Raw genomic sequence first — 26,131 nt, 5'->3', positions numbered from 1 at the left:
TCCCTTGATCAACTCTTATTCTTTCCCGACCCCGACGGTATTAAAGCACTTGAGGCCTAGGCAGTCTTTCACTTTCACGCCCTTCGTGGCCCTTGTCTTGTTTGGCCGATACCTTCATCCCATCCATTTTTCTCTGTGATTGCCTAATTGTACCTCCTTATAAAACAATAATCACCTCCCCCCCACAGAGGCGTACGTTCAATAACATAGATGCAAAAAATCATGAATTTTCTCAATTTCTATGGAATAAACAATTTATCATGTTCTCGAAGTGTGGCTCATGTCCGACTCGTGGCTGAATGGTCAGCGTACTGGCCTTCGGTTCAGAGGGTCCCGGGTTCGATTCCCGGCCGGGTCGGGGATTTTAACCTTCATTGGTTAATTCCAATGGCCCGCGGGCTGGGTGTTTGTGCTGTCCCCAACATCCCTGCAACTCACACACCACACATAACACTATCCTCCACCACAACAACACGCAGTTACCTACACATGGCAGATGCCGCCCACCCTCATCGGAGGGTCTGCCTTACAAGGGCTGCACTGGGCTAGAAATAGCCACACGAAATTATTATAGTGTGGCTCATGGAATGGTTAAATTAGCCATGTTTATGACGTCATACATAAATAGCGAACTGTCAAAGTACTCGTAGATACTGAATGTAAAACAGGCTAAAGGCGTTTTAAAGCTATTCCATCTCGCATATAATCCTCAAAAATTTATATCGTGACACCAGAAAGTCGTGCAGAAACAGTCCAATTTTTAACACTTTTGAAACTCACGATTTTCGTACGAAACACTGTTAGAAACGGCTCGAGATTAAGAATTGCACTTCTAAATCACTTGGTAAAAGGAATTACATTGTAATACAATACTCACGTTACACTGGAAGATTGAATTCTTGTTGAAAATAGAACTGCCCCATTTTCGCCCCCAGTGGAAATCCACTAATAAAACTTTCTTTTCATTTCATTTGAACATTAAATGAATCACACCACACAAAGTTACGTATTTTCGCGACAATTCCACAACGCTTCAGTACCAACACCGCATATCGACTGACCACGCGTTCGGGCTGTCAAAACGTGACAAACGATCATCCGTAAAATAGTATCAGTCAATCAATCAATCAATACTGATCTGCATTTAGGGCAGTCGCCCAGGTGGCAGATTCCCTATTTGTTGTTTTCCTAGCCTTTTCCTAAATGATTTCAAAGAAATTGGAAATTTATTGAACATCTCCCTTGGTAAGTTATTCCAATCCCGAACTCCCCTTCCTATAAATGAATATTTGCCCCAGTTTGTCCTCTTGAATTCCAACTTTATCTTCATATTGTGATCTTTCCTACTTTTATAAACGCCATTCAAACTTATTCGTCTACTGTCATTCCACGCCATCTCTCCGCTGACAGCTCGGAACATACCACTTAGTCGAGCAGCTCTCCTTCTTTCTCTCAATTCTTCCGAACCCAAACATTGCAACATTTTTGTTACGCTACCCGTTTGTCGGAAATCACCCAGAACAAATCGAGCTGCTTTTCTTTGGATTTTTTCCAGTTCTTGAATCAGGTAATCCTGGTGAGGGTCCCATACACTGGAACCATACTCTAGTTGGGGTCTTACCAGAGACTTATATGCACTCTCCTTTACATCCTTACTACAACCCCTAAACACCCACATAACCATCGACAGTAGTACCAACAGTATTCAGCAACACACCACGTGTTTTCATGGTATTTAAGTCATTTTTGATAAGATTGCATTTAACGACCCTGTTCAGGACGCAAATAAATATACATTGCCAACTGCTGAGTTTAAAATCATGTGTAAAATGCATGTCATAAAAAAACTATTGTTCCTAATGAATTGCTAATTGATAAAATTCACCACACACATTAATTTCCTGAATCTCTGTAACTTTCTATGACGTCATGGCTCGACAGCCTGTAAACATGGTTGACATGTGCTCACGGAGTCTGATATAGTGTGCTATTAAATGATTTCCAGTCTAGCAAGCCAAGAATAACGGCCGAGAGGACTCGTCGTGCTGACCACACGACACCTCGTAATCTGCAAGACTTGGGGCTGAGCAGCGGTCGCTTGGTAGGCCATGGGTGAGGGGAGGCGGCGAGGATTCGTCTTTTTTTTTTTTTTTTTTGCTAGTGGCTTTATGTCGCACCTACGCAGACAGGTCTATATGGCGGCGATGGGATAGCAAAGGCCTAGGAGTTGGAAGGAAGCGGCCGTGGTCTTAATTAAGGTATAGTCCCAGCATTTGTGCGGTGTGAAAATGGCAAACCACGGAAAACCATCTTCGGGATGCCGACAGTGGGATTCGAACCCACTATCTCCCAGATGCAAGCTCACAGCCGCACGTCCCTAACCGCACGGCCAACTCGCCCCTGTGATTCAGTGTTTTATATCTCCAGTACTAGTAAAGGAAGGCAGTATAATCGCACCTTATTTCGTTCTTTACACCTTAATTCATATATCTAATAGCATCTAAGAGAGCCTACAATTGAATGGGCGATAGTCCGTTTCATTACCGCAACCTTCGTCGCTTGCTAGACCTGAATCGCTATCTCACCGTCATATATCTCCTCACTTGGTCCCCCGCAGTCTGGCTCGACCTTGAAGTAGTAGGTAAACATCGCTGACCTGGCCGGGAATCGAACCCTGAACTTCCGAGGGCAGGCTCGCTTCACCTAGGCCGTGGGACTGACTGCTTCCGAAATAGGCACTCATAGAACACAGCAGATCTTGAGAAATAATGATAATTTTTATTAACACAGTTATAGGTGCATATTCGCGGACGTGGCCTTAAGTTTGGTAGCATCCAGACTTTTACCTGGAGGAGAAGTGGGACACCACGAAAAACCACTTCGAGGATGGCTGAGGTGGGAATAGAACCCCCCTCTACTCGATTGACCTCCCGAGGCTGAGTGGACCCCGTTTCAGTCCTCATACTAATTTTTCAAATTTTGTGGCAGTGCGGGGAATCGAACCCGGGCCTCCAGGGGTGACTAACCACTACATCACAGAGGCGGACATAATAATATTATAATATCAGTTATGTTTGTCCCCTTATTCCTGTTTCTTGATACGGGGTCGGGAATGAAGTGAGATGAATTTATATGGCATGTTTTACGCCCGGATGGCCTTCCTGACACCAACCTTACTTGAGGAGGTGATGAAGATGAAGTGAATGATGGAGAATGAAAGTGAGTAAGATTGTGTCCTATGAATTCGAACTATCCGGTCATTTGTCTGCAAGTGAAAATGGAAAACCACAGAAAACCACTCTCAGAACAGGTTTCGAACCAACGATTCTCGCGAATGGACAGCTTGGTTCCATAGTCGTAACGTGTTAACTCGCGCGACCACTACGCTCGGTAATAATAATAATAATAATAATAATAATAATAATAATAATAATAATAATAATAATAGCGAATACCTTTACTCGAAGGGTCAGACATCTTCCATTTCTTCCTATGATATTAGTCTTAATAGAGGATGTCCGGGTTCTTGGTGGAATGATCAGTGGGCTCCGGGTTCGATTCCTGGCAGGATCGAGGATTTTAAGAGGGTATAATTCCTCTAGCTTGAGGGATGCATTTTTATTCCCCTCTCAGTACACATCTCCACTTAAATATAAGCACACCACTATAGAAACAGTTAACAGTGAGTACCTCTCTTCACATTGGGTTCGCGTCAGGAAGGGCGTCTGGCCGTAAAACTGGGTTAAATCCAACCGAGCAAGTGGCTGTGCGATTAGAGTCGCCCAGCTGTAAGCTTGCATTCGGGAGGTAGTGGGTTCGAACTCCAGTGTCGGCAACCCTGAAGATGGTTTTCCGTGGTTTCCTATTTTCACACCAGGCAAATGCTGGCGCTGTATCTTAATTAAGGCCATGGCTCCTTCCTTGACACTCCTAGCCCCTCCCAACCCCATCGTTGCCGTGCGACGTAAAGCAAATGGAAAAAAAAAATACCAAGTGACGAGCCGTAGTGGAGATAAGGCCAAAGTGAAGAAGAAGAAGATGAAGATGTGTTAACAGAGGATGGTTGCCCTCTCGTACTTACCCTGAAACAATAATCACCACCACCATGACCCCATCGCTTATGCGGACAGCTTCATCCATGCATTTTTTCCTAATAGCCTTCACTCTTCAGTCCGAACACCCTCCTGCCACAGTTCCCACCTCTTTGTACCAACAGTGGTAGCGGCCGTTGCCTTTATTAAGATACAGCCCTAGCATTTGCCTGGTGCGAAAATGGGAAGTAACAGAAAACTCTTCAGTGTTGTCGTTGCTGGGACTCGAACCCATCATCTCCCGAATGCAAGCTCACAGCTACACGACTCTAACCGCACGGCCAACTCGCTTGATCCATACAGGAGAATCTGCCTGAATATATTATTATTATTATTATTATTATTATTATTATTATTATTATTATTATTATTATTATTATTATTATTATTATTATTAAAACATTAAACTTGAGGAAATTAAATTATCGTTTCCTTCTAGGAACTTTATTATTATTATTATTATTATTATTATTATTATTATTATTATTATTATTATTATTAAGAAATGTAGGACCGAGCTCGATAGCTACAGTCGCTTAATTGCGGCCAGTATGCAGTATTGCGGAGATAGTGGATTCGAGCCCCACTGTCGGCAGCTCTGAAGATGGTTTTCCGTGGTTTCCCATTTTCACACCAGGCAAATGCTGGGGCTGTTCCTAATTAAGGCCACGGCCGCTTCCTTCCCACTCCTAGTCCTTTCCCGTCCCATCGTCGCCATAAGACCGGTCTGTGTCGGTGCGACGTAAAGCAACTTCCAAAAAAAAAAAAAAGAAAAAAAGAAAGAAATGTAATATAGGAACACGTGAAGCAATCCTGACTTTACGTCTGATCTTAGAGGATCGAATCAAGAAGGACAAGCCCACATTGAAGGCGTTCGTAGACCTAGAAAAGGCATTTGATAATGTTGACTGGACCAAGCTATTTGAGAATCTGAAGGTGATTGGGATCAGATACCGAGAACGAAGAATTATCTACAATCTGTATAAAAATCAGTCTGCTGTGATAACAATCGAGGGCTTTGAAAAAGAAGCCGCAATCGAGAAAGGAGTGAGGCAAGGTTGCGGTTTGTACTCCCTTCTTTTCAATGTTTGTATAGAACAGGCAGTAAAGGAAATCAAAGAGGAGTCTGGGAAGGGAATCACAATCCAAGGAGAGGAAATCAAAACCCTGAGATTTGATGACGATATTGTTATTTTATCTGAGACTGCAGAAGATCTGGAGAAATTGCTGAATGGTATGGACGGAGTCTTGGGTAAGGAGTACAAGAAAGTAGAAGAAAAGTAATGGAGTGCAGTCGAACAATCAGGTGATGCAGGAAATATTAGATTAGGAAATTAAGTCTTAAAGGAAGTAGATGAATATTGTTACTTGGGTAGTAAAATAAGCAACGATGGAAGAAGTAAGGAGGAAAATGCAGACTAGCACAAGCAAGGAAGAGCTTTCTTAAGAAAAGAAATTTGCTCATTTCGAACATTGATATAAGGATAAGAAAGATATTTTTGAAGACTTTCGTCTGGAGCGTGGCATTGTATGGAAGTGAAACGTGGACGATAACTAGCTCAGAAAGAAATAGAATAGAAGCTTTTGAAATGTGGTGTTACAGAAGAATGCTGAAGGTGAAATGGATAGATCGAATCACAAATGAAGAGATACTGAATCGAATTGGCGAGAAGAGATCGATTTGGCTAAATTTGACCAAAATAAGAGATAGAATGATAGCACACATCCTAAGACACCCAGGACTTGTGCAGTTTGTTTTTAAGGGGAGTGTAGGTGGTAAGAACGGTAGAGGTAGACCAAGCTATCAATATGCCAATCAGATTAGAACAGATGTAGGATGTAGCAGTTACGTAGAAATGGAAAGGTTAGCACAGGACAGGGTGGCATGGAAAGCTGCATCAAACCACTCTATGGGCGGATGACTCAAACAGTATTGTTGTTGTTGTTGTTGTTGTTGTTGTTGTTGGTAGGCTCGAGGTGTGAGTGGAGCAGCGTGTTAGGCACGTCCGCTACCCGCGCACAGGAAGACAGGCATTAGCTCTGGTAATAGGGAGGGCAGGGGAGGCACTGACTGATACACAGTACGTACGATGACGTCAGCCCAGTAGTCTCTTGATAGCTCTCACACGGACATTGTTGTTTCTTCTTGAACACTTCCAGTACTAATCTTATGCCCGGGTGCATCATTCTCGGGAAGTATCAGGCGTTACGAAACCGTGGTATTGTCAATAACCTGTTGCACCATTGCTAACCCTTAATTTCGGAACCGCGGTATCTTGACTCTCGTTTATCTCGCTATTATTCCTCTTGGAAATAATACAAAGTACCGTAGTATTCAGAAGGCAATAATGAGTTCGACAGTCACTTGTCTTTAATTTATTCAGAAGGTAGTGATATTTTCGACAGTCAGTTGTCTTTAATTTCTCCAGAAGGCAGTGATGTGTTCGACAGTCACTTGTCTTTAATTTCTCCAGAAGGCAGTGATATTTTCGACAGTCACTTGTCTTTAATTTCTCCAGGAGGCAGTGATGAGTTCGACAGTCACTTGTCTTTAATTTATTCAGAAGGCAGTGATGAGTTCGACAGTCACTTGTCTTTAATTTCTCTAGAAGGCAGTGGTGTTTTCGACAGTCACTTGTCTTTAATTTATCCAGAAGGCAGTGATGAGTTCGACAGTCACTTGTATTTAATTTATCCAGAAGGCAGTGATGAGTTCGACAGTCCCTTGTATTTAATTTATCCAGAAGGCAGTGATATTTTCGACAGCCACTTGTCTTTAATTTATCCAGAAGGCAGTGATGAGTTCGACAGTCACTTGTATTTAATTTATCCAGAAGGCAGTGATATTTTCGACAGCCACTTGTCTTTAATTTATCCAGAAGGCAGTGATGAGTTCGACAGTCACTTGTCTTTCATTTATCCAGAACGCAGTGATGAGTTCGACAGTCACTTGTATTTCATTTATCCAGAAGGCAGTGATATTTTCGACAGCCACTTGTCTTTAATTTATCCAGAAGGCAGTGATGAGTTCGACAGTCACTTGTATTTAATTTATCCAGAAGGCAGTGATATTTTCGACAGCCACTTGTCTTTAATTTATCCAGAAGGCAGTGATGAGTTCGACAGTCACTTGTATTTAATTTATCCAGAAGGCAGTGATATTTTCGACAGCCACTTGTCTTTAATTTCTCCAGAAGGCAGTGAAGTTTTCGGCAGTCACTTGTCTTTCATTTATCCAGAAGGCAGTGATGTTTTCGGCAGTCACTTGTCTTTCATTTATCCAGAAGGCAGTGATGTTTTCGACAATCACTTGTCTTTAATTTATCCAGAAGGCAGTGATGAGTTCGTCAGTCGCTTGTCTTTAATTTATCCAGAAGGCAGTGATGAATTTGACAGTCATTTGTCTTTCATTTATCCAGAAGGCAGTGATGTTTTCGACTTCCACTTGTCTTTAATTTCTCCAGAAGGCAGTGATGAGTTCGACAGTCGCTTGTGTTTAATTTATCCAGAAGGCAGTGATATTTTTGACAGTCACTTGTCTTTAATTTCTCCAGGTGGCAGTGATTTTTTGACAGTCATGTGTCTCTAATTTATCCAGTTCACAGTTTACGTTTTGTCTGGAATCGTAAGTAGTCTTTTTATTTCTAGGACGAATATTGTTTTACACTTGTATAGAAACAGTTTTATAATCATTACCCAAATAATCACCCACACTGCAACCGCCGACCCCAAACTACTGCTAAGTAGATTGTGAATATAGTGTAATAGGCATAAGTCTGAGATTAAAATGTCTATCGTAATAATCCAAGGGTATTTGATTGTTGCTTCTAGAGGACAAAAATGTATCGACAGAAATATAAGGAGGAGGAAGTCTTGTGCTGGGGAATGGATTCGTAGGCGAGACATCGAATACTCTTTTCCTGTAGGAACTCTCTGAGAATGTCTCCTGAGAAATTTCACGAACTGCTGGCAATGATTCAACCGTGATTTGGAAGAATGATACGATAATAAGAATGGCAGTATCTCCTGGAATGAAATTTGAAGTAAAACTTCGTTACCGGTATCTGGCTAGTGGCGACAGTTTCAAATTCTTGCAATATTTATCGCTCATTTAATACAACATCATCACTCAAAAACTGCCTGTTTTGAGTTACGTATAGCAATTAAAAGTGTACATACATGACTCGAAACAGGCAGTTTTTGAGTGATGGCGTTCTTGTAATAAATGATGAGTTGAACATCTACAGTACGTCGATGAATCCCGGGTCTTTTAGACTTTCAAACATATCCTCCCACTTGTTTTCATTCCAACAATCACTGTGCTGTACGTTTTTACAAAATGTCATATTTCTCGTTCAGTTTTAAGAACTTAATAATGTCGTTTTTGTCCCACTTGCCCATTTTTGAAAACCTCGTGGAGAGCTGGATCACAAATTGGGGTTTATCCACCAACAGTAGTGCTGTCAAGACAAAGGGGACATAAAAGTCAACATACTGTCCACTTGAACGAAAGTTAACATCTCGATAGTTCCTCTCTTATTTACACGGGAAATCTGGAAGCAACTTGCCACTTGACTCCTCTAAACCATTCAGCCTCGACTCAAAGACGTCATAAAAGAGAGACCTGATGATAACATCAGCAGTGCAGGCCCGTTGCATTGTTCAGCAAATTAACCTTTCACTAATGTTAACATTTAATATACCGTGCGTTTATATTTTTTAACTTGCCAACTTGAATACAATTATTGGTACTTACAGTAATTTGATTTAATGGTTTTATTGAGGAAAAACGCTTCAGTTTAGATATCGAACATAAAATTCCAATATCCACCTCGAAAACGAACATGATGTAGTTTTCTTCAGTAAGAGAAAAATAAAATAAGAACCATTAAATCTAAAATATTCAAATTGGGAAATTTAGAAATGAAAATTTCAATACCAACCAAATTAATTTACTGCTATTTTACCAGTTACATTTAAAACGTATTAAACCACATTTATAAATAAATAAATAAATAAATAAATAAATAAATAAATAAATAAATAAATACATGTTTTCGTCATTAACAATTCAACATTATTACCCCAAATTAAATTTTGTAATTAAATATTAGTCGTACAGTTATATTAGTTACCCATCGTTTGTTTTCAATATTAAGGGGTAAAGAAAACTGAATATACTGTATGCTCGACGATGCCGAAATATAAATAGGCTTATTATATGCCAGAAAACTGACTTAATGAGTTCATTATGATACAGGTTCTCTACCAATCAGAGTTTAGATTTTCATTATGATACAGGTTCTCCACCAATCAGAGTTGAGACTTTCATTATGTTACAACTTACTTACTTACTTACTGGTCGGCGCTACAGTCCTTGTAGGTCCTTGGCCTCCTTTATCACCTGCCTCCATTCATCTCGGTCCTCAGCTTTTCTTCTCCAACGTATAACTCCTAACTTTCTAAGGTCATCACGTTGCTAATATAATATCATTTTTCCTTCTCTTTAGCCGTTTTTCTCGCCGGTTCGTCACCAAGTTTTCCAGTCCTACATTATTCATTCTTAAGGTATCCGTAACAGTTGGTTTTTCTACGAGGTAGGGGAGTTAACCCTACGCTCAACCCCCAACCTGGAGGACCAGGGTATCACTCTTAGTCTGGATCATCACCTTAGATCTGTCCGGCTTGGGTGGCCCTACCAGGAGCAGATGCTCCCGCCGGCATAGCTCTAAGGATCATTTGACCACGCAAGCCTCCAATAAACACCCGGCAAAATATATTTTGCCTTCGTCAAGGTGGTGATACCTTCGGGAGGATGTTACAACTGTTTGACCGATTAGATAAGGATAGCATTGCACCTGCGCTTAACCGTTGCCTACGCTATAATAGAAGGCCTGGACAAGCAGACACATTTCTGGGCGAACAAAGTAGTTCAGGCAATGGCCGCTTGGATCGCGTTTATGTTCTGTCCATATCCTTATATTGAAGATTCATACAATAACGCGAAATAATACATTTTATTATCATTATGCCCGGTGTGAATCAGATATAAATATATAAAACAACTTAGAACACGTTACACTTCATGTATTTCTTTCATATAGCACTTGATTATCACACAAGAATAAAGAATAGGGAAACAGGCCTAAATAGAAGTACTCACACGATTTTTTCCTATTTCTATAATTTCAACAGTTTTCTGCTCAGAGGCTTGCTCTTGAATTTGTTTAATAAATCACAGTATTTAGTCACTTTCTTTGCATTATTATCAAGAACAGGTCTGAAAAATTTTGTAAGTATAATGTATGTGATGTGTGCTTGATCACAGTCGCGGCACTGAAACGTCTCTTTAAACTTTGCAGCGGTAAGGAATTTCAGCTTTCGGACAAGGTTACATTTTCCGAGATATCCTAACGCCCGCGTTGTAAATATTAATACATTTTTAAGAAGAAGACGAATTTGCGCCGGCACTTTGTCGGGGAGCAGAATTCCCCTCACAGTACACTGTAATCTGATTTGACAAAGTGCAAGCTACATATTCTGGAGTTATCATTAGGAGCCCAAAGAGATCCTTTTCTGCTGTCCTGTCGAGAAATAGCAAGCCTCCATTTCTCCCGTAAACTCGGATCTTTAGGAAAAAATGAAAATTTATATTTGTGTATATTTGTTCGCTGTGTCAGATGTGCAGTCAGGCACGCAACAATAAACCACCTTAACCTACAGAATGGAAAGAGAAACTTGACGGCAATTGTACCCAGGGGCTCTGAAATTTGGATCATGGGTTGGCGACCACGGGGCCCTTAGCTGAGTCCTGGCATTTCTTCCACTTACTTGTGCCAGGCTCCTCACTTTCATCTATCCTATCCGACCTTCCTTGGTCAACTCTGGTTCTTTGCCGACCCCGACGCTATAAGGTTTCCGAGGGCTAGGGAGTCTTTCATTTTCACGCCCTTCGTGGCCCTTGTCTTCCTCTGGCCGATACCTCCATTTTTCGAAGTGTCTGATCCCTTCCAGTTTCTCTTTCTGATTAGTTTTAGATAGAGGATGGTTGCCTAGTTGTGCTTCCTATTAAAATAATCACCATCACCACCTTCACGGTAATTTGGAAGCACATGACTAAACAAATGTTAAGTGCATCTCAGCAACCATCCATATATTGCAAATCGTGAGACCAAATAAATTTAAAAACGACAAAACTCTTCATATTTCATGTTAGATAAGGCCTTTCCTTATAAAACTAAGTTTAATATGTTATTTCTTCTCATAAAACATGTTGCACTAACACACGTAATCATAGAATTCGCGCCAAACAACAGAACATAAACGCGAACCTAGCGGTGAAAAGGAGAAAAACTATTACCCCGCTTTTAATGCAAGAAATTGGCTCTCTGTCCAGGCCTTCTAGTATCTGGTAGGCTTTGGCTTAACGCACTAGCTTTGCACTTGTTTCCAAAATCAAACATGTCGGACACACATATTAACATGAATGCACCTTCTACTTCCAATATTCCACAACCGCACGGCACATTTCCGCAAATTCACTTCACCAACTGTACAATAAACGACTTGTATTTGAAATAAAGCTAGGTTATGATAACCTTCTATCAAAGATTTGAAAACATATGACATTGTCAAGGTCTCTGATCCACTCACGGAAAATCAATAACCCAGCGCATGCGCTCTGTTCAGTAAACTCAACTGTCAAGGGACATCTCGACAGAAATTTATGAATATTTAAAAAATAGAGTTATAATTATCGTCGCGCAACTCGCCTATAATGGTAATTAAGACACTCGTATGAAAATTTAATGTTACAGTATTTGCTTTGTGTCCCACTAACTACTTTTACGGTTTTCGGAGACGCCGATGTGCCAGAATTAAGTCCCGCAGGAGTTCTTCTACGTGCCAGTAAATCTACCGACACGAGGCTGTCGTATTTGAGCACCTTCAAATACCACCGGACTGAGCCAGGATCGAACCTGCCAAGTTGGGCTATGGAAATTATAAAACTCGCTTTGCTCGTTGTCTTAATTATTGCCTTTATAGGCTTGTTGCATATTGTACTATTATTTCATACTAGGACGCAATTGCCTTCTTCTCGTACTCAAAGGAATATATATATATATAAACACATACATATTTAAATTTAATCTTGTAATTCACAAGCGTACTACAAGGCAACGAACCTAAATTCGTAAAATACACTACTATTTACTTTGCACTAACACAGCACAGAACACTCGTGAAACTACAATCAAGAGGCCTGGCGTCACTGAACTAAGCATAAACAAAGCAAGCGCGCTCCTCATGGTCTATTGCACCGTGCGCTCGCTGCCATCTTACTGCGCCAGTCATCTTCTATTGGGCTTACTGCTACCCAAGCTACCAGCCATCCAGGTATAGAGATCAGTGCAATAGACGCACCGTCCGTATTTGACATCACTGGGAAGCTCAACCAACTAGTCTTTTAAATTATTTAACCACTCTTTACTAAGTATCTGACTACTTTTTAACCAAAAAGAACCTGATGTCAACAGAAAGACGTTATCAAACACGACACTACCTGGCTCATCAATAGTATAGTAACGATTGTAAAAAATTCTGACTGAGGCTGTGGGCCAGAGCTGGTTTAGAAAACGAGTGGTAGTATGCAGCATAAGTTCAATACAACAAGAATAAGTAGACTATTATACCGTACTAGTTCTATTTTTTTCTCCTGGTTTTTAATTTTTAATTTCGTGTGGTTATTTCTAGCCGAGTTCAGCCCTTGTCAGGCAGACCCTCCGATGAGGGTGGGCGGCATCTGCCGTGTGTAGGTAACTGCATGTTATTGTGGTGGGGGACAGTGTTATGTGTGATGTGTGAGTTGCAGGGATGTTGGGGACAGCACAAACACCCAGCCCTCGAGCCAATGGAATTAACCAATTAAGGTTAAAATCCCCGACCCGGCCGGGAGTCGAACCCGGGACCCTCTGAAGCGAAGGCCAGTACGCTGACCATTCAGCCAACGAGTCGGACTTTCTCCTGGTGATGAAATGTGATATTGTTACCGCTAAAAATCGCTAAAAGAAGTTTGAAAATACGTCAAATAATCCGCTGTCCGCTAAATGGAAAATGTATCCGCTGTTCCATTTTAAAATCCGCGAAATTTGGCGGAAAAATCCGCTGAGTTGGCAACATAATTATATTCAGACTGACAGAGGAGCGCGATAAAGCTCACCGATATCGGTACTTCTCACACCACCTATCTCTAGGTGGCATATACAGGTAACCAGGGAGGGAACGCCTTGCCAACGGTCCCCAACGGCTTCTCGACATTTGGCAAAAGGTAATTTGACTTTGCTGGTGGCTACATTGAAGAAATGTAATGCAACTGTACTTGAGAGTTCCTTAAATATTGCGCCTTATCAATATTGCCAGTACTTTATTTACGGCCCTCGTATTATTATACAGAAGCCCACAGCGCACTGTGTCTCGATGCAGTTCGCTATACGTCATTCCACGTTAAGAAAACTGTATCGCTACTATGAGAAGAAGCTTGCCATATCGAGCGGCTCTGCTCAACAGGATCACGGGCAAACCGTGGCATTGGCCCTATATACTGGTGAAACACAGTACACAAGAACCTCGTTTATCCGGATTAAGTGGGACAGGAACTGATCCGGATTATCGAAAATCCGGATAATCCGGAAAAATTAAAATGCATATACAGTAGGTACATGTACAGTAAAACCTTTTTTTCAGTTGTACAGAAATATATAAGAACACTTTTCTTATAATTACGACTTTGTTTTGTGCACTAAAGTAATGTGTGAGTATTTTTCTGTTTTACGTTTGTAATATCGTTTGCGCGCAGCACGATCACGAAGACGTTTTACTAACATCAGTTCTGCCGGTGTGGTTTCAGTCTAGAATTCTAAATAGGCCATCAGTTTGTCCAGCCGCATTGTTACCTTTCCATGAGTCATTGTTTTTTTCTGATGGAGTGCCGGTTTCAGTTTCGAATTCGCCATCAGTGAATTAATAGTACGTTGCATTCAGAAGAGCGTGGGCTCGAATCCTACCTCGGCCATCCTGGGAATGTTTTTCCACGGTTTCCCATTCTCAATTCCAGGCGAACGCCAGGACGGTACCTTTGATAGACCGTGGTGGAATTACTTCAAGAAGAGAAAGACATTCAAGAAGAGTCGACGCCGTAAAAGAAATACTGTACAAGTAAAAATGATTTTGTATTTTTTTCGATCCGGATTAATGAGGGCCGGATAAACGAGTTTCCTGTGTACTTCAGTTCAAAATAAAGGAAGGAAGAAAGTAAGCTGCAATTTAAAAAAAATCTAGGGTACAGGGGTTGTAGGAAGGGGACGGGGGTTATTTAGGTTTTCAAAGCAAAATGGATAAACTGTTGCACATACAAAACCTCAGTATTGAAATTCAAGGCAAACTGGGAGGCAACACATAATTTTTATAGGCTCGGGGTGGGGGGTGCCGTTAATTTGCATTTGATAAATTTGCCCAGGCAACGCGGGGTACTATTGCGCCGTCATCCCACCCCACGGAAAGATTGGTAACAATTAAACGTGCTTGTGAATAAAAGTGGCTAAAGTGTGGCAAAAATAAAATGCGCTTAACAAACAAAAGCGAAGTAACAAAACCAAGCACAGATAAAAATCATAGTGAATTTCTGTGTCAGTACAAGTCATGTCGTGATGTATCGCTGCACACCACAGCATCAGAATCTTCAGTCACAACTGCTGTATAGTACAAGAATATTTAGAACACACACATAAATAAATATATGACTTCTCTCCAACAGTGATAAGCTGACGGATTACGCTTAACATGTTCCAGAGCACCACGGAAGGAGGGCAACAAAGCGGTGGCTGTTCCCCCCAGTGTGCTTCCTCCCTGCGAATGTATTTTTGAAAAAGAAAATGTTATGTAGTTACTTTAATAATTCACGGGCAAAATTGCCTCATCCTTTTTATTTGTCTTTCATAATACATTACAAAGTACAGTATAATATCCGTTAATCACGAGGAATTATGGTTGTCTCAGAGGGGGTGTGTTCACTTCTTGTAGGTCCATAAGAGCAATACTATTTTTTTAACGTGGAATGAGCTATAGCACAGAAAGTGCTGACCTTGCCCACCTTGAGTTTGAGGCTGAATGTTCTTGTAAACCTTCCCTGTGGTAATCCTGTGTAATATGGTGTTGGTGTTGATCTGAGTGTTAAAGAGGGAGAAAGTGAAGAGGAAACAGAGAGAGGTACGCGGGAGACATCTGTGCTGAGAAGTCTTATTATTATTTAGTCTCTTTCTCTTTGTTCCGTTTGCTGAATTCAGACGGGAGGCGAACAGACGGCCCGACCACCCCCAGCAAGGATGAAGGTGAGTGGACAAAGAAAAGACTTCTCACCAGCCGGGCATTGCTTCGGAATACACTGTCTCAGCTGCGGGCCTCCACACAAAGTAATACTGCTAGCTTCTTGGCTCTTTGTAAATGTGTTGTATTGGCTTGGCTTTTCAAGTCTGACGCACCGTCCACTACAGGTTCAAATAATCAGGAACGTATCCAGCTCCGCTCGAAATCCCGAGAAGAATGCGACAGTTTTAAGAGAACCGATACAATTTCCCCTTATCATATTATAAAATGTTTGTTGTTATTATTTTCTTTAAATTTTACTAGGGGTTGTAGATGGAGAAAGGGCAAGTCCCACATACACGGAAGTGCCTCCATCCCCACATGTATGTGTATATGCAAGCACAGAAATGGTGTCCCGGCATAAACAATCAACACCGCCCCACTCCAGTACCGAAAATGAGGGGAGGGAGTGAACCGGTAGTCGTGAAGGCACAGTGTGTGTATTGCTATACATCCACCACTGTGCCCATTTCAGTCACAACAGCCTTGCAGTGGGCTTTCTACCTGCAGCAATGCGTTAAGCGTGGAGGTGGGGGTATACCATGCTTTGTTTATACCGGGACACCATTTCTGTGCTCGCGTGTACATAAACTCTACTGAATATTTACATATAATATGTAGACAATTTTAAAGTTACATATTTACACTCTAAACACTGTACTCTTAGAATAATAATTATCTTGATGTATTCTATACATATTAGAGTAAGAAGACCCAGTCATGTATACCCTCACTCATACCCCTGTATAGGCACTCATTCACAACCACGCCCACACACACACATTTGCCGACATTCAACTGTACTTGCACCCATCTTTCTTGCAATTCTAATTTATACAAGTTATATACATCTCATACCGGTTTGTATTTGCATATACATTTTCTTTATTACACGGAGGAAGTGAGGGAGAGGAAGCAGTTTTACCTCAGGTGGTAGAAGATTCCAGATACGAGCAGACCTTGTGTAAAATCCATTTTAATATGAGGTTGTTCTGGCGAGGGGAGGGACAAGAGTAACTCCTTGGCCTCTCGTCACAACTGCGGGTGGTGGAAAGGGGAGAGCTGTGTGTTGACTGTCAGGGATTTCTTAAGGAAGGCTACATCTATTTGTTTACATAACGAGTTCACTGGTGGCAATGGCCTGGCTGTGATTAGAGGGATGTGTTCTGCACGTCGCTGGACACCTTCCAGGTTCCTCATATATTCCGCTGTCGTTGGCTGCCAGAAAGGAAAACCATAAAGTAGTATGGGTCGCACCAGGGAAATATAAAGCCGTTCGTAGGACTTCACTTCTTCCTCCCGAGAGACAACTACGGACAAAACCTAAAGAATAATTCTACATAACACGAATTTCGGAAGACATATTTGGTCCGTCTTTAGTTTGTATTTGTCCTAATATGAACGCCAAAGTTGCAGCTTCCCTTTGATTTCATGTATAGAACCTGGAAATCATTTTTATATATAGACACAGCTTCCAGAAGACGTTCCATATCACTATCGGCACAAAACATTTCAGGCGAAATCTAAATTTGTTACAAAGTTTTATACAGGGTTTATCAGAACCATACTGACCAAAAAATCAGGGATTCACGGGGGAAGGGGGGAGGGGTCAGGCAGAATGAGATGTATCTAAAATAAAAAGAACAAAAATGCCTTAGAAGCAGGAAGTTTGCATGTACTGTAGGTATCTCTCAACCTGTAACGATACAAGTACGCTTTTCTTTCTTTCTTAATCGTTTTACCCTCCAGGGTTGGTTTTTCCCTCGAAATCAGCGAAGGATCCCACCTCTACTGTCTCAAGGGCAGTGTCCTGGAGAGTAAAACATTGGGTCGGGGGATACAACTGGGGAGAATGACAAGTACCTCGCCCAGGCGGCCTCATCTGCTACGCTGAACAGGGGCCTTGTGGAGGGGGTGGGAAGATTGGAAGGGATAGACAAGGAAGAGGGAAGGAAGCGGCCGTGGCCTTAAGTTAGGTACCACCCCGGCATTTGCCTCGAGGAGAAGTGGGAAACCACGGAAAACCACTTCGAGGATTGCTGAGGTGAGAATCGAACCCACCTCAACTTAGTTGACCTCCCGAGGCTGAGTGGATTCCGTTCCAGCGCTCGTGCCATTTTTCAAATTTTGTGGCAGAGCCGTAAATCGAACCCGGGCCTCTGGGGGTGGCAGCTAATCACGCTAACCACTACACAAGACACAGGAATTGTTTAAGGCCGAAAATTCCTATAGGGGTCCGAAAAATCCGTATCGCTTTGCTTACCTGGCCGGGTCTGCTGCTGCCATGAACCCGCCATTCTGTGGAATACCTTCTTTACCTGTACCCCAGAAAACAAAACACCAAATATTCTTTATCAGTAGGCTCTTCAGTCAACTTGTTGTTTTCCCCCCGTTTCAACAGCTACACGGGATGCTCTAAATTTAAATCCCTTTCGTCTGATTTCAGTAGCGCTGATTGGGAATGAGAAGTGGGAAAGAAAAAAGATAGACAACAAAAAGTACGAGGAGTCTGGGGAATATAGTTCGGGGTAGATGACAATTTTTTTTAAAGAAAAGCTACAAAATGGTAGGTTTATGATGCTCTCTCAGCCAATTTCGGCAAAGCAGTAAAGGCTGACAGTTTACCACCTTAACGGCAGTAATAACACATTTTTTGAGATTTTGATTCAATACTAAGTTATATAATAACACATTCACCAATGTGCCATCAGATACTAATCGAGCTTATATACGCTGCTACGCTAATCTCCACTAGGCCTACTTGCTGTGGCACTGTTAGCTGCGTCGAATAGCTTTTTCTTCGTATTTACGCCAAATATTTTATTATTATTTGATGAAATTAAAGGAAAGAATTAGCAAAGAGACAATAGGGTTTGTATACGTTTTTAAAATAATTCCTAATCTTAGGTGTCTAAAATGGAATTAAAAACGATTTTTTTCTCCACAAAGATTTGAGTGCAAATTCATCCTTTTCCGTTCAGTTCATGACTTGAAGAAATTTGTACTCGTAATTTTCTGAACTTGTAGGCTATATCCTACGATTCCGGTAACAGAAGTTTTAATTAGAGAATACAACTTGTTCGCAAATCATTTCACTGACATCTTATACTTATTACTGTTAGCATGATTGTGCCTATTCACACTCGCTTACTATGCTTAAGGTTACGGTACTGACAAACACCGGCGCATTCAGAGAGAACTTGCCTGCACGTTAAAAGAACTGCTTGACAGGAAAATATTCTGCCACAGCGAAATCGTGGTCAAACTATGTATATTTTACAAGTTGCTTTACGTCGCACCGACACAGGTCTTATGGCGATGACGGGAAAGGAAAGGGTTTTTTGAGAAACCATGCGTGTCTGCTACTAGACTATTAGTTTTGAGAAAAGTAGAAGAAATCGTCTGCAGTTTGTGGTTTTTCGTCTTTTGTTATGATTTTTATACAGTGATTTGGGAGATTCTATTGTATATTTCTGAACATATTTTTATATAAGATTGGTGTGGGTTCCGAAAGTTTGTGGACATGTAAGGTTCCTTGGATAAAAGGGCATTTTAAAAACTCAAATACGTTTAATTTCTATCTAACGCTTAGAAAGAGTTCGATGTCGTGCCTACATTAGGAATTACGTTAAGAGTTTATATCTCTCTGCGTACAACAAACCTGCAAAACTTCCCAAAGATTTTCAAATCCTCTTTTTTTTTTTCATAACAATATCTCTTATTAATGTACTCAGGTGCAACATCTCTGCTAACAGACCAGGGCCGTGTTTCACGAAGCTTGTGAACTAAATAAACTTATGTATGTGATCTTGTAAAATTACATGCTGTTTCTTATTGAGATTCTACCCGTGAATCTTGAATGATACTAAAGTATTGGAAATATTTTAGGTTAGGATTGTTTCTGTCAATTAAACACCAAACATTCTTTTATTTTATAAAGCTTAACTTACTTATAAAATATGTGGTCTAGTAAGACTAATTCAAATAATGCAGAAGTCTTGAGAATACGTAGAAGAAAAATACATAAACAACGTGTAAATTACGTCTTTTTGGAAAATCCACGATTAGTGGTGGTGATAATTGTTTCAAGAAGTACAACTGGGTAACCGTCCTCTCTTTACACTAATCAGAGGTGAAAAGAAAAGGAAGAGTTCTGACCCTTCGAAGATTAAAGATATCGGGGGGAAAATACCTGTGGTTGGCCATAATTAAGGTACAGTCCCAGCATTTGCCTGGTGTGAAAATGGGCATCCACGAAAACCATCTTCAGGGCTGCCAACAGTGGGGGCTCGAACCCACTATCTCCCGGATGCAAGTTCATAGCTGTGCGCCCCTAACCGCAAGGCCAGCTCGCCCGGTGGCGAGAGATTTAAGGCCGGATATCCTTCATTATGCGACGTGAAATGTTCAGGTAAATTGTAAATTCGTTTTCTCGTCCTGCTCTTTCCAGGCAAACCCCTAATGGAGGTGAGCTGCATATAGCAGTCCCCCTGCCATTCTGAAGTCTCTGACATATCTACATTTATACCCTACAACGCTACACTACCTCACTGAATATGTCTTTGTAACATCTCCAATATTTTCCCTAACGCTTTCTCGGAGTTTGATGTTAAAAATTAATTTGGACGTTCTGGAAACTTGAAGGCCCACTAATTGCTTTTTAAAATAACAAAAATAAACCCCTTTTCTCCTGGGAAAATCAAAGGGTCATAAAAATGTTTCCCTGACATGGCCATCCATCAACGGCTGCTAATTTCAGATGGCAACCAGTCATAAGACATAGCCTGCACGGTTGCTATGGTTACACTTCCGTCACACATTCTGTCGCGTTACGTTACACAAATTTTCGGATGATCCCGAGTCATAAGACATATTTATGTCAAGAATAAAACCGAAATTTTTGTTTCCCCAATAACGTTCTGTTTGTTATCTTTCCATGATCAACGATCTATTTGATTTCACCTCTCTAGCTAAAATTCTAGTTCTGATGTACAATAATTTCAAATTCATAGCTAAGTTTGTGATATTTAGACAGAACAATTTGAATTTCCTTGCCTTCCGTTACTTAAAACTTTCAAAGTATATAATTTTGCTGTTACTATTGCAGACAAGAGCCGCTGGATGTAGTGAAATACTGTAGTGGACTACCGAAGAAAATGAACAGTAAGTGGACGGTTTGCGTTCAGACTGAAAAAAGAACCACCCAAGCGTTGGTTGTTTTCTTTGTTTGGACTGTTCCTTAACGCTAGAGCTATGGGTGCAGCACTGCGACTGTCAGTTTTATTTGTCAGTTTTCATGTTGGCTAACCTGCTGTGAATCACCGCCGTAACTCGGTTGGCACTCCTGCATTCTCCTTACGGGTTGGCTGGTTTAATGGTGTTCTAGTTGTGCTACAATCCCCCGCCATCACTCCCTGTGTTTCCCCTGTAGCTGCTGTTGTTCGCCAGTGTTTCTTTGTTTGTTTCCCCGCCCGCCCACCATGTGTCGCCCCCTACAGACATACCAACACCTGCTGAAAACAGAGGTTTCTAATGCTGTTTTGTGCTTACTTGGTGACTCTGTTGATTCTGTCTTTCTGTTCAACGTGTGTTCGACGACAGGAAATGATCAAAGCTTTCCACAATCAAAGATAAACGAATATGGTAAGCACAACATTTCTTTATTTGTTTATATTAATTAATTAATTTATTTATTGTCCATAGACTTTATTTTTTGCTAGTGGCTTTACGTCGCACCGACACAGATAGGTCTTATGGGGACGATGGGATAGGAAAGGCCTCGGAGTTGGAAGGAAGAGGCCGTGGCCTTAAGTAAGGTACACCCCCAGCATTTCCCTGGTGTGAAAATGGGAAACCACGGATAACCATCTTCAGGGCTGCCGTCAGTGGGATACGAACCCATTCTCTCCCGGATGCAAGCTCACAACCGCGCGCCCCTAACCGCACGGCCAATTCGCCCGGTCACAGACTTTACTTTTCCTCGGTTACAATGCGCCGGTAATTACTGCACTTTAGTAGTGAAATGAAATAGCGTATGGCTTTTAGTGCCGGGAGTGTCCGAGGACATGTTCGGCTCGCCAAATGCAGGTCTTTTGATTTGACGCCCGTAGGCGATCTGCGCGTCGTGATGAGGATGAAATGATGATGAAGACAACACATATACCCAGTCTCCGAGCCGGCGAAATTAACCAATGATGGTTAAAATTCCCGACCCTGCCGGGAATCGAACCCGGGACCCCTGTGACCAAAGGCCAGCACGCTAACCATTCAGGCATGGAGCTGAACGCTTTAGTACTATTATATCATTAGCCTACTAATAATCTCCAGGGCTAAATGGTTAGAATACTGGCGTTTGGTTCACGGGGTCCCTGGTTTGACTCCCGGTCGGGTTGGGGATTTTAACTTTCATTAGTTAATAATAATAATAATAATAATAATAATAATAATAATAATAATAATAATAATCGTGTGGGCTCAGCTACCTCGTACATACGTTTTAATTTGACGCCATCTGGCTGTCAGTTCGTCAGTTTCGACGTTCCGTTTTACTCTAGACCCACTAGATGGCAGACCGAGTAATTCGAAACTCTCTTGGGCATCTTTGGCTGAGATTTAATGATTTTTTTCCGGGTAAACCCCAAAATGAGGGACTTCCATACCTAGCTTTAATATAATAATGTATTAAAATTAATGCCATATGTTAAAACAAATCTGTTTAATATTAGGCTATTCCTTCCTAGTTCTTTTTAAAATCCCAATATACTGATTCCAGAACTTTTTTCTGGTTTCAGCCAACATGTTAAAACTACTTCGTTTTATCTTGGATTGTGGACTTCTTTGGAAACACACATGGAATAGTTCTTTTTTTCTTTTTTTGAAAATGCAGTATTCAAATTTCTTCTCTTTCAGACTCACGTCACCAGAACTTCTTGCGAATCCCACATTAATGCTAATTTGTAGTTAAGCTCAGCGAGTTACAGCTAAATATTGACGAAGTAGTGTTTATATTGTGTGCCTAGCATTTCAATACAACTTGACGTTACGCTTTGAGTAACCCTGGTGGAAGGCCATAGAACTATCGCATTGCTCATATTATGCACAAATCGGTTAGAAGCCACTGCCTCCTTGTAATTTAATGTATTCTAACCTCGACTGATTTAGTTGGCTGTGAAAGCTGTTGCATCCTGCTGCATTGTACTTGTTGGGATTGAGGATTGGTGCATCCTTTAAAATAGTGTAACTGTTAAAGTGAGATTGATTGTTGGTATGGAATATCTATTCCCATGGATATTGTTCTTTCATTTGTACCTGAGTTACCGCATTTCGTTGTCCAAGTTCTTTTTATTTATTTTTTCATGAAATGTGTTCTTCTTTTCGCGTCGGGGAAGAGCATACAACTGTTTCGATTTGGACTTGAAAATAATTATTTTGTGTTTGCTTTCAATGCCTGAGAGAGAGATTTACTAAAGAAATAAATCGTCCGTCCTCCAACGAGGTTACGATTTCAGTAGAGTTATAAACTTTAAAAAGTGGAAATTCAATTGTTGATACTGTTATTATCTTCATTATACTCTACTTCATTGAAAAAAATATCATTTAGTGGCATTTTTCAATTTCAAAATGGGCTGAAATGTCCTAAGATATCGTGTTTATTATTCTTAGAATTTGTTTTAGAGTTTGCAGCGTAGTCACATTTCCCAAGGAGTTTCTACGATTAGAAAAACAAAGTATCCCTCTTAAAGGTTATAAAAGTCCTTGGATGAGTGGGTAATTGGCTGTATGCCTGGTTGCTATTTCCCCGAGGAATTAACCTGGTTCTCATTTGTGGTGTAGGCCAAGTGGACCTCGTTTTTCAGATTTTCGACTTCCTAACAAGAACTGAACCCACGTTCCGCCGGATGAACAGAACATTATTTACCAACCTTTACTCGGCAGTCACTTTTTCTGCGATTCCACCTACAATATGCACGTAATAAAATTTATTTATTTATTTATTTATTTATTTATTTATTTATTTATTTATTTATTTATTTACGTGTAGGGCAGTTTAAAGTTATACCTACGGACGTGCACTAACGACAACCCCAGTAGGGCAAAATATATAGATTGCCCGTTTGACAAATGGCTCCCGTAAGGAGGGCACCGCAAAGAACTAGTGGAGTGCAAATCTATGTAATGGTTTCCATGATATCAATCGAGAAAATTCAGTATGGTGACAGTTAGGGTAAGATTTCAAAACAAGGAATAACACTCTTAACATATTAATCTATGGGCCCATTATATAGACTCCAATATGGAGGAACTTAGGGTAATAAAATGAAACCAATATACACCCTAAAAAAATAGGTCATAGATTACGGAGAGAATAATTGAACACTATCACCATATAAAACAAAACACAGATATTCTGTGGAAACCACAAACACAAATTATATCACGAATAAATATGTTTAAAAAGCAATCATCTCCACTGCATAATTATGATCTTCATGGCCTACTATGAGTAGAATGAGATAGTGCAGAAAGTACAAGGTATAATAACTCTTTTCTGACTAAGTTCAGATTGTTGATCTTCATGTTAAAGGTCTTGTTACTAGTTATCAATGCAAATTGATAATTTAAAAAGAACTCAATGCGCGCCACGTGACAACTTTACGGCATCCTCAGCCTATTACTTAGCTTTCTTGACCGGCCCTTGCCTCTCGTATCAGACAACTCCTCACAAGGCTGAATGGACCCCGAACCAGCCTTCAGTTCATATTTAACATCATTAGACTAGCCAGGAACAGAATCCGTGCATCCAGGTAAGAAGCAAATCCGTTACTCCTACACTTCGAATGAGAAAATATTTATCGATTATATTTATTTAAAAAAATAATTCATTTCTAACCAGACATAAGTTAATGTGTCTACATATTCAACGTTCGATGTTATCTCTAGGATGGAAAAGCATTTTTCATTTAATTTTGAAAATTGAATGAAATTGTGCTTCCTTTTAATCACTGATTTTATCTGTGATGTGGATAATCCATCTCTGATCCGTCTTCAACGTAACGAAGAACCAGAGTTTTAGTGAACTTATTGTTGGGAATTACTCAGTTAAACGTGTTCGCAATATTGAGAATCTTAATAAAACAATGGGAATAGATATTTCCAGACGAATGTAATTGATCTTAAATGGAATTTGTTTTGCATTGGTTAACATGGTTGGTGATTTTTACTATTGTGGATTTCTGTGGTTTAAATTTGGTTTTATGTCATGTGGTTATCTGTTATGTGATTGTATGTCCTTTAGTTTAAGTTGGTGTTCATTTTTTCTGTTATTATTCATATCAGTGAAATAATTCAAATGTTCTCTCCTCATCCTTTACCATGGTAACCCTACTATTTTATCCGATCCTTAAAAGTACCTGTTTAATTGATGTAATGTAGTGGGACAGCATAATCTTATACTTGGAAATGTGAGGACCTTTAATTAATTGGTGTTTGTTTCTTATGTCTGATTTATTTATGAGTAGTTTGTGTGTTATAAGGTAAGATAAGGAATTTTATCGAAAGGTTATAATATAGCTTATGGCTAGATATAAATAATTAAATCGTTAATGGAATCTAACACGTTGTATATACGGGCATGTACCGAAATAACCAGATTACTAAGCTATCTTTAATTATTTGATTTTAATTAACATACAAATATGATGCTTTATTAAGTTGCTTTTTCGTGCATGCTTTAAGGACTTCGATATCAAGTAGCTTATTGATCAGATTGATCTGATCAGAACAAATATTTTGTATTGAATGACGTCATCCATGCTGATCTAGAAAGACCCAAACGAAGAAATGGCGCAGCGAATCACAAATAATAATAATAATAATAATAATAATAATAATAATAATAATAATAATAATAATAATAATAATAATAATAATATTTGAAGCATCGTTAAGTAATAAATGAATCCTAGATTAACGTATCAAGGGTGAACTGTTTTTCTACTGTTGTGTGGTGTTGGAACTGATTGCCTAACATCACAGATGTTGGGGATCAAGAGGGGAACACCAGTACCTTTCCTTTCCTGCCTGAACATTAGAAGCTCAGGAAATTTTAAAATGAGTAAGCGATTAGTATAATTCGTCATAAATACGGTAGAAGTACTGTGGAAGAAACACAGCCCATTCTCTCCTCTTTGAGTGAGACATAAGCGCTTCTGCGGTACAAATGGGAACTCATTGTTCGTCACCACGGCCGACTAAATCTCCGACTGCGCTAAAGAGCATCAAGTCGGCCGTGTAGACATCTTAGTGACACAGCGTAGGCAACCTCTCGGCCAGTCAGCAAATTAAGCAAACACGTATCATGCTTTCGTATTTTTAACAAAATAAGGCAGTTCATGATGTATCATCAATCAAAAAAGTTGTAAGGCAAATCTGCAGGTAACAACTTAGGTGGCAGCCGTAAAATATGTTCGCAAAAATACCATACAATTTAAACACCCCCTCCCCTCCTTGTCTGGGAATACGTAAAAATCAATAAATAGGCCGATACAGAGAATTTGTGCCAATTTTACAACAAAAATTAATGAGAGAATTTCAGGTATATAACCTTAATGCATGCCTTT

At 40.3% G+C, this 26,131-nt stretch overlaps 1 protein-coding gene across 10 annotated transcripts in view; it reads left to right on the top strand.

The window, feature by feature from the left end:
- Window positions 1–26,131, top strand: part of magu (SPARC related modular calcium binding-like protein magu) — a 417,174-nt gene that overhangs the window by 303,889 nt on the left and 87,154 nt on the right. For 3 of the 10 annotated variants that reach the window (XM_067156492.2, XM_067156493.2, XM_067156490.2), the window contains one exon: window positions 15,401–15,559. The exons of 2 other annotated variants lie outside the window; for them this stretch is intronic. In XM_067156492.2, coding sequence (XP_067012593.2) covers window positions 15,401–15,559 — 159 coding nt within the window. The remainder of the gene's footprint in view (window positions 1–15,400; window positions 15,560–26,131) is intronic. 5 more of the 10 variants (XM_067156499.2, XM_067156495.2, XM_067156497.2 and 2 more) reach the window with 3 other exon arrangements.

The sequence above is a fragment of the Anabrus simplex genome, chromosome 12, assembly GCF_040414725.1.
Source record: "Anabrus simplex isolate iqAnaSimp1 chromosome 12, ASM4041472v1, whole genome shotgun sequence".
Lineage (NCBI taxonomy): Eukaryota > Metazoa > Arthropoda > Insecta > Orthoptera > Tettigoniidae > Anabrus > Anabrus simplex.
The sequence above is the reverse complement of the archived record's forward strand: the minus strand, read 5'-3'. Positions and strand labels throughout refer to the sequence as shown.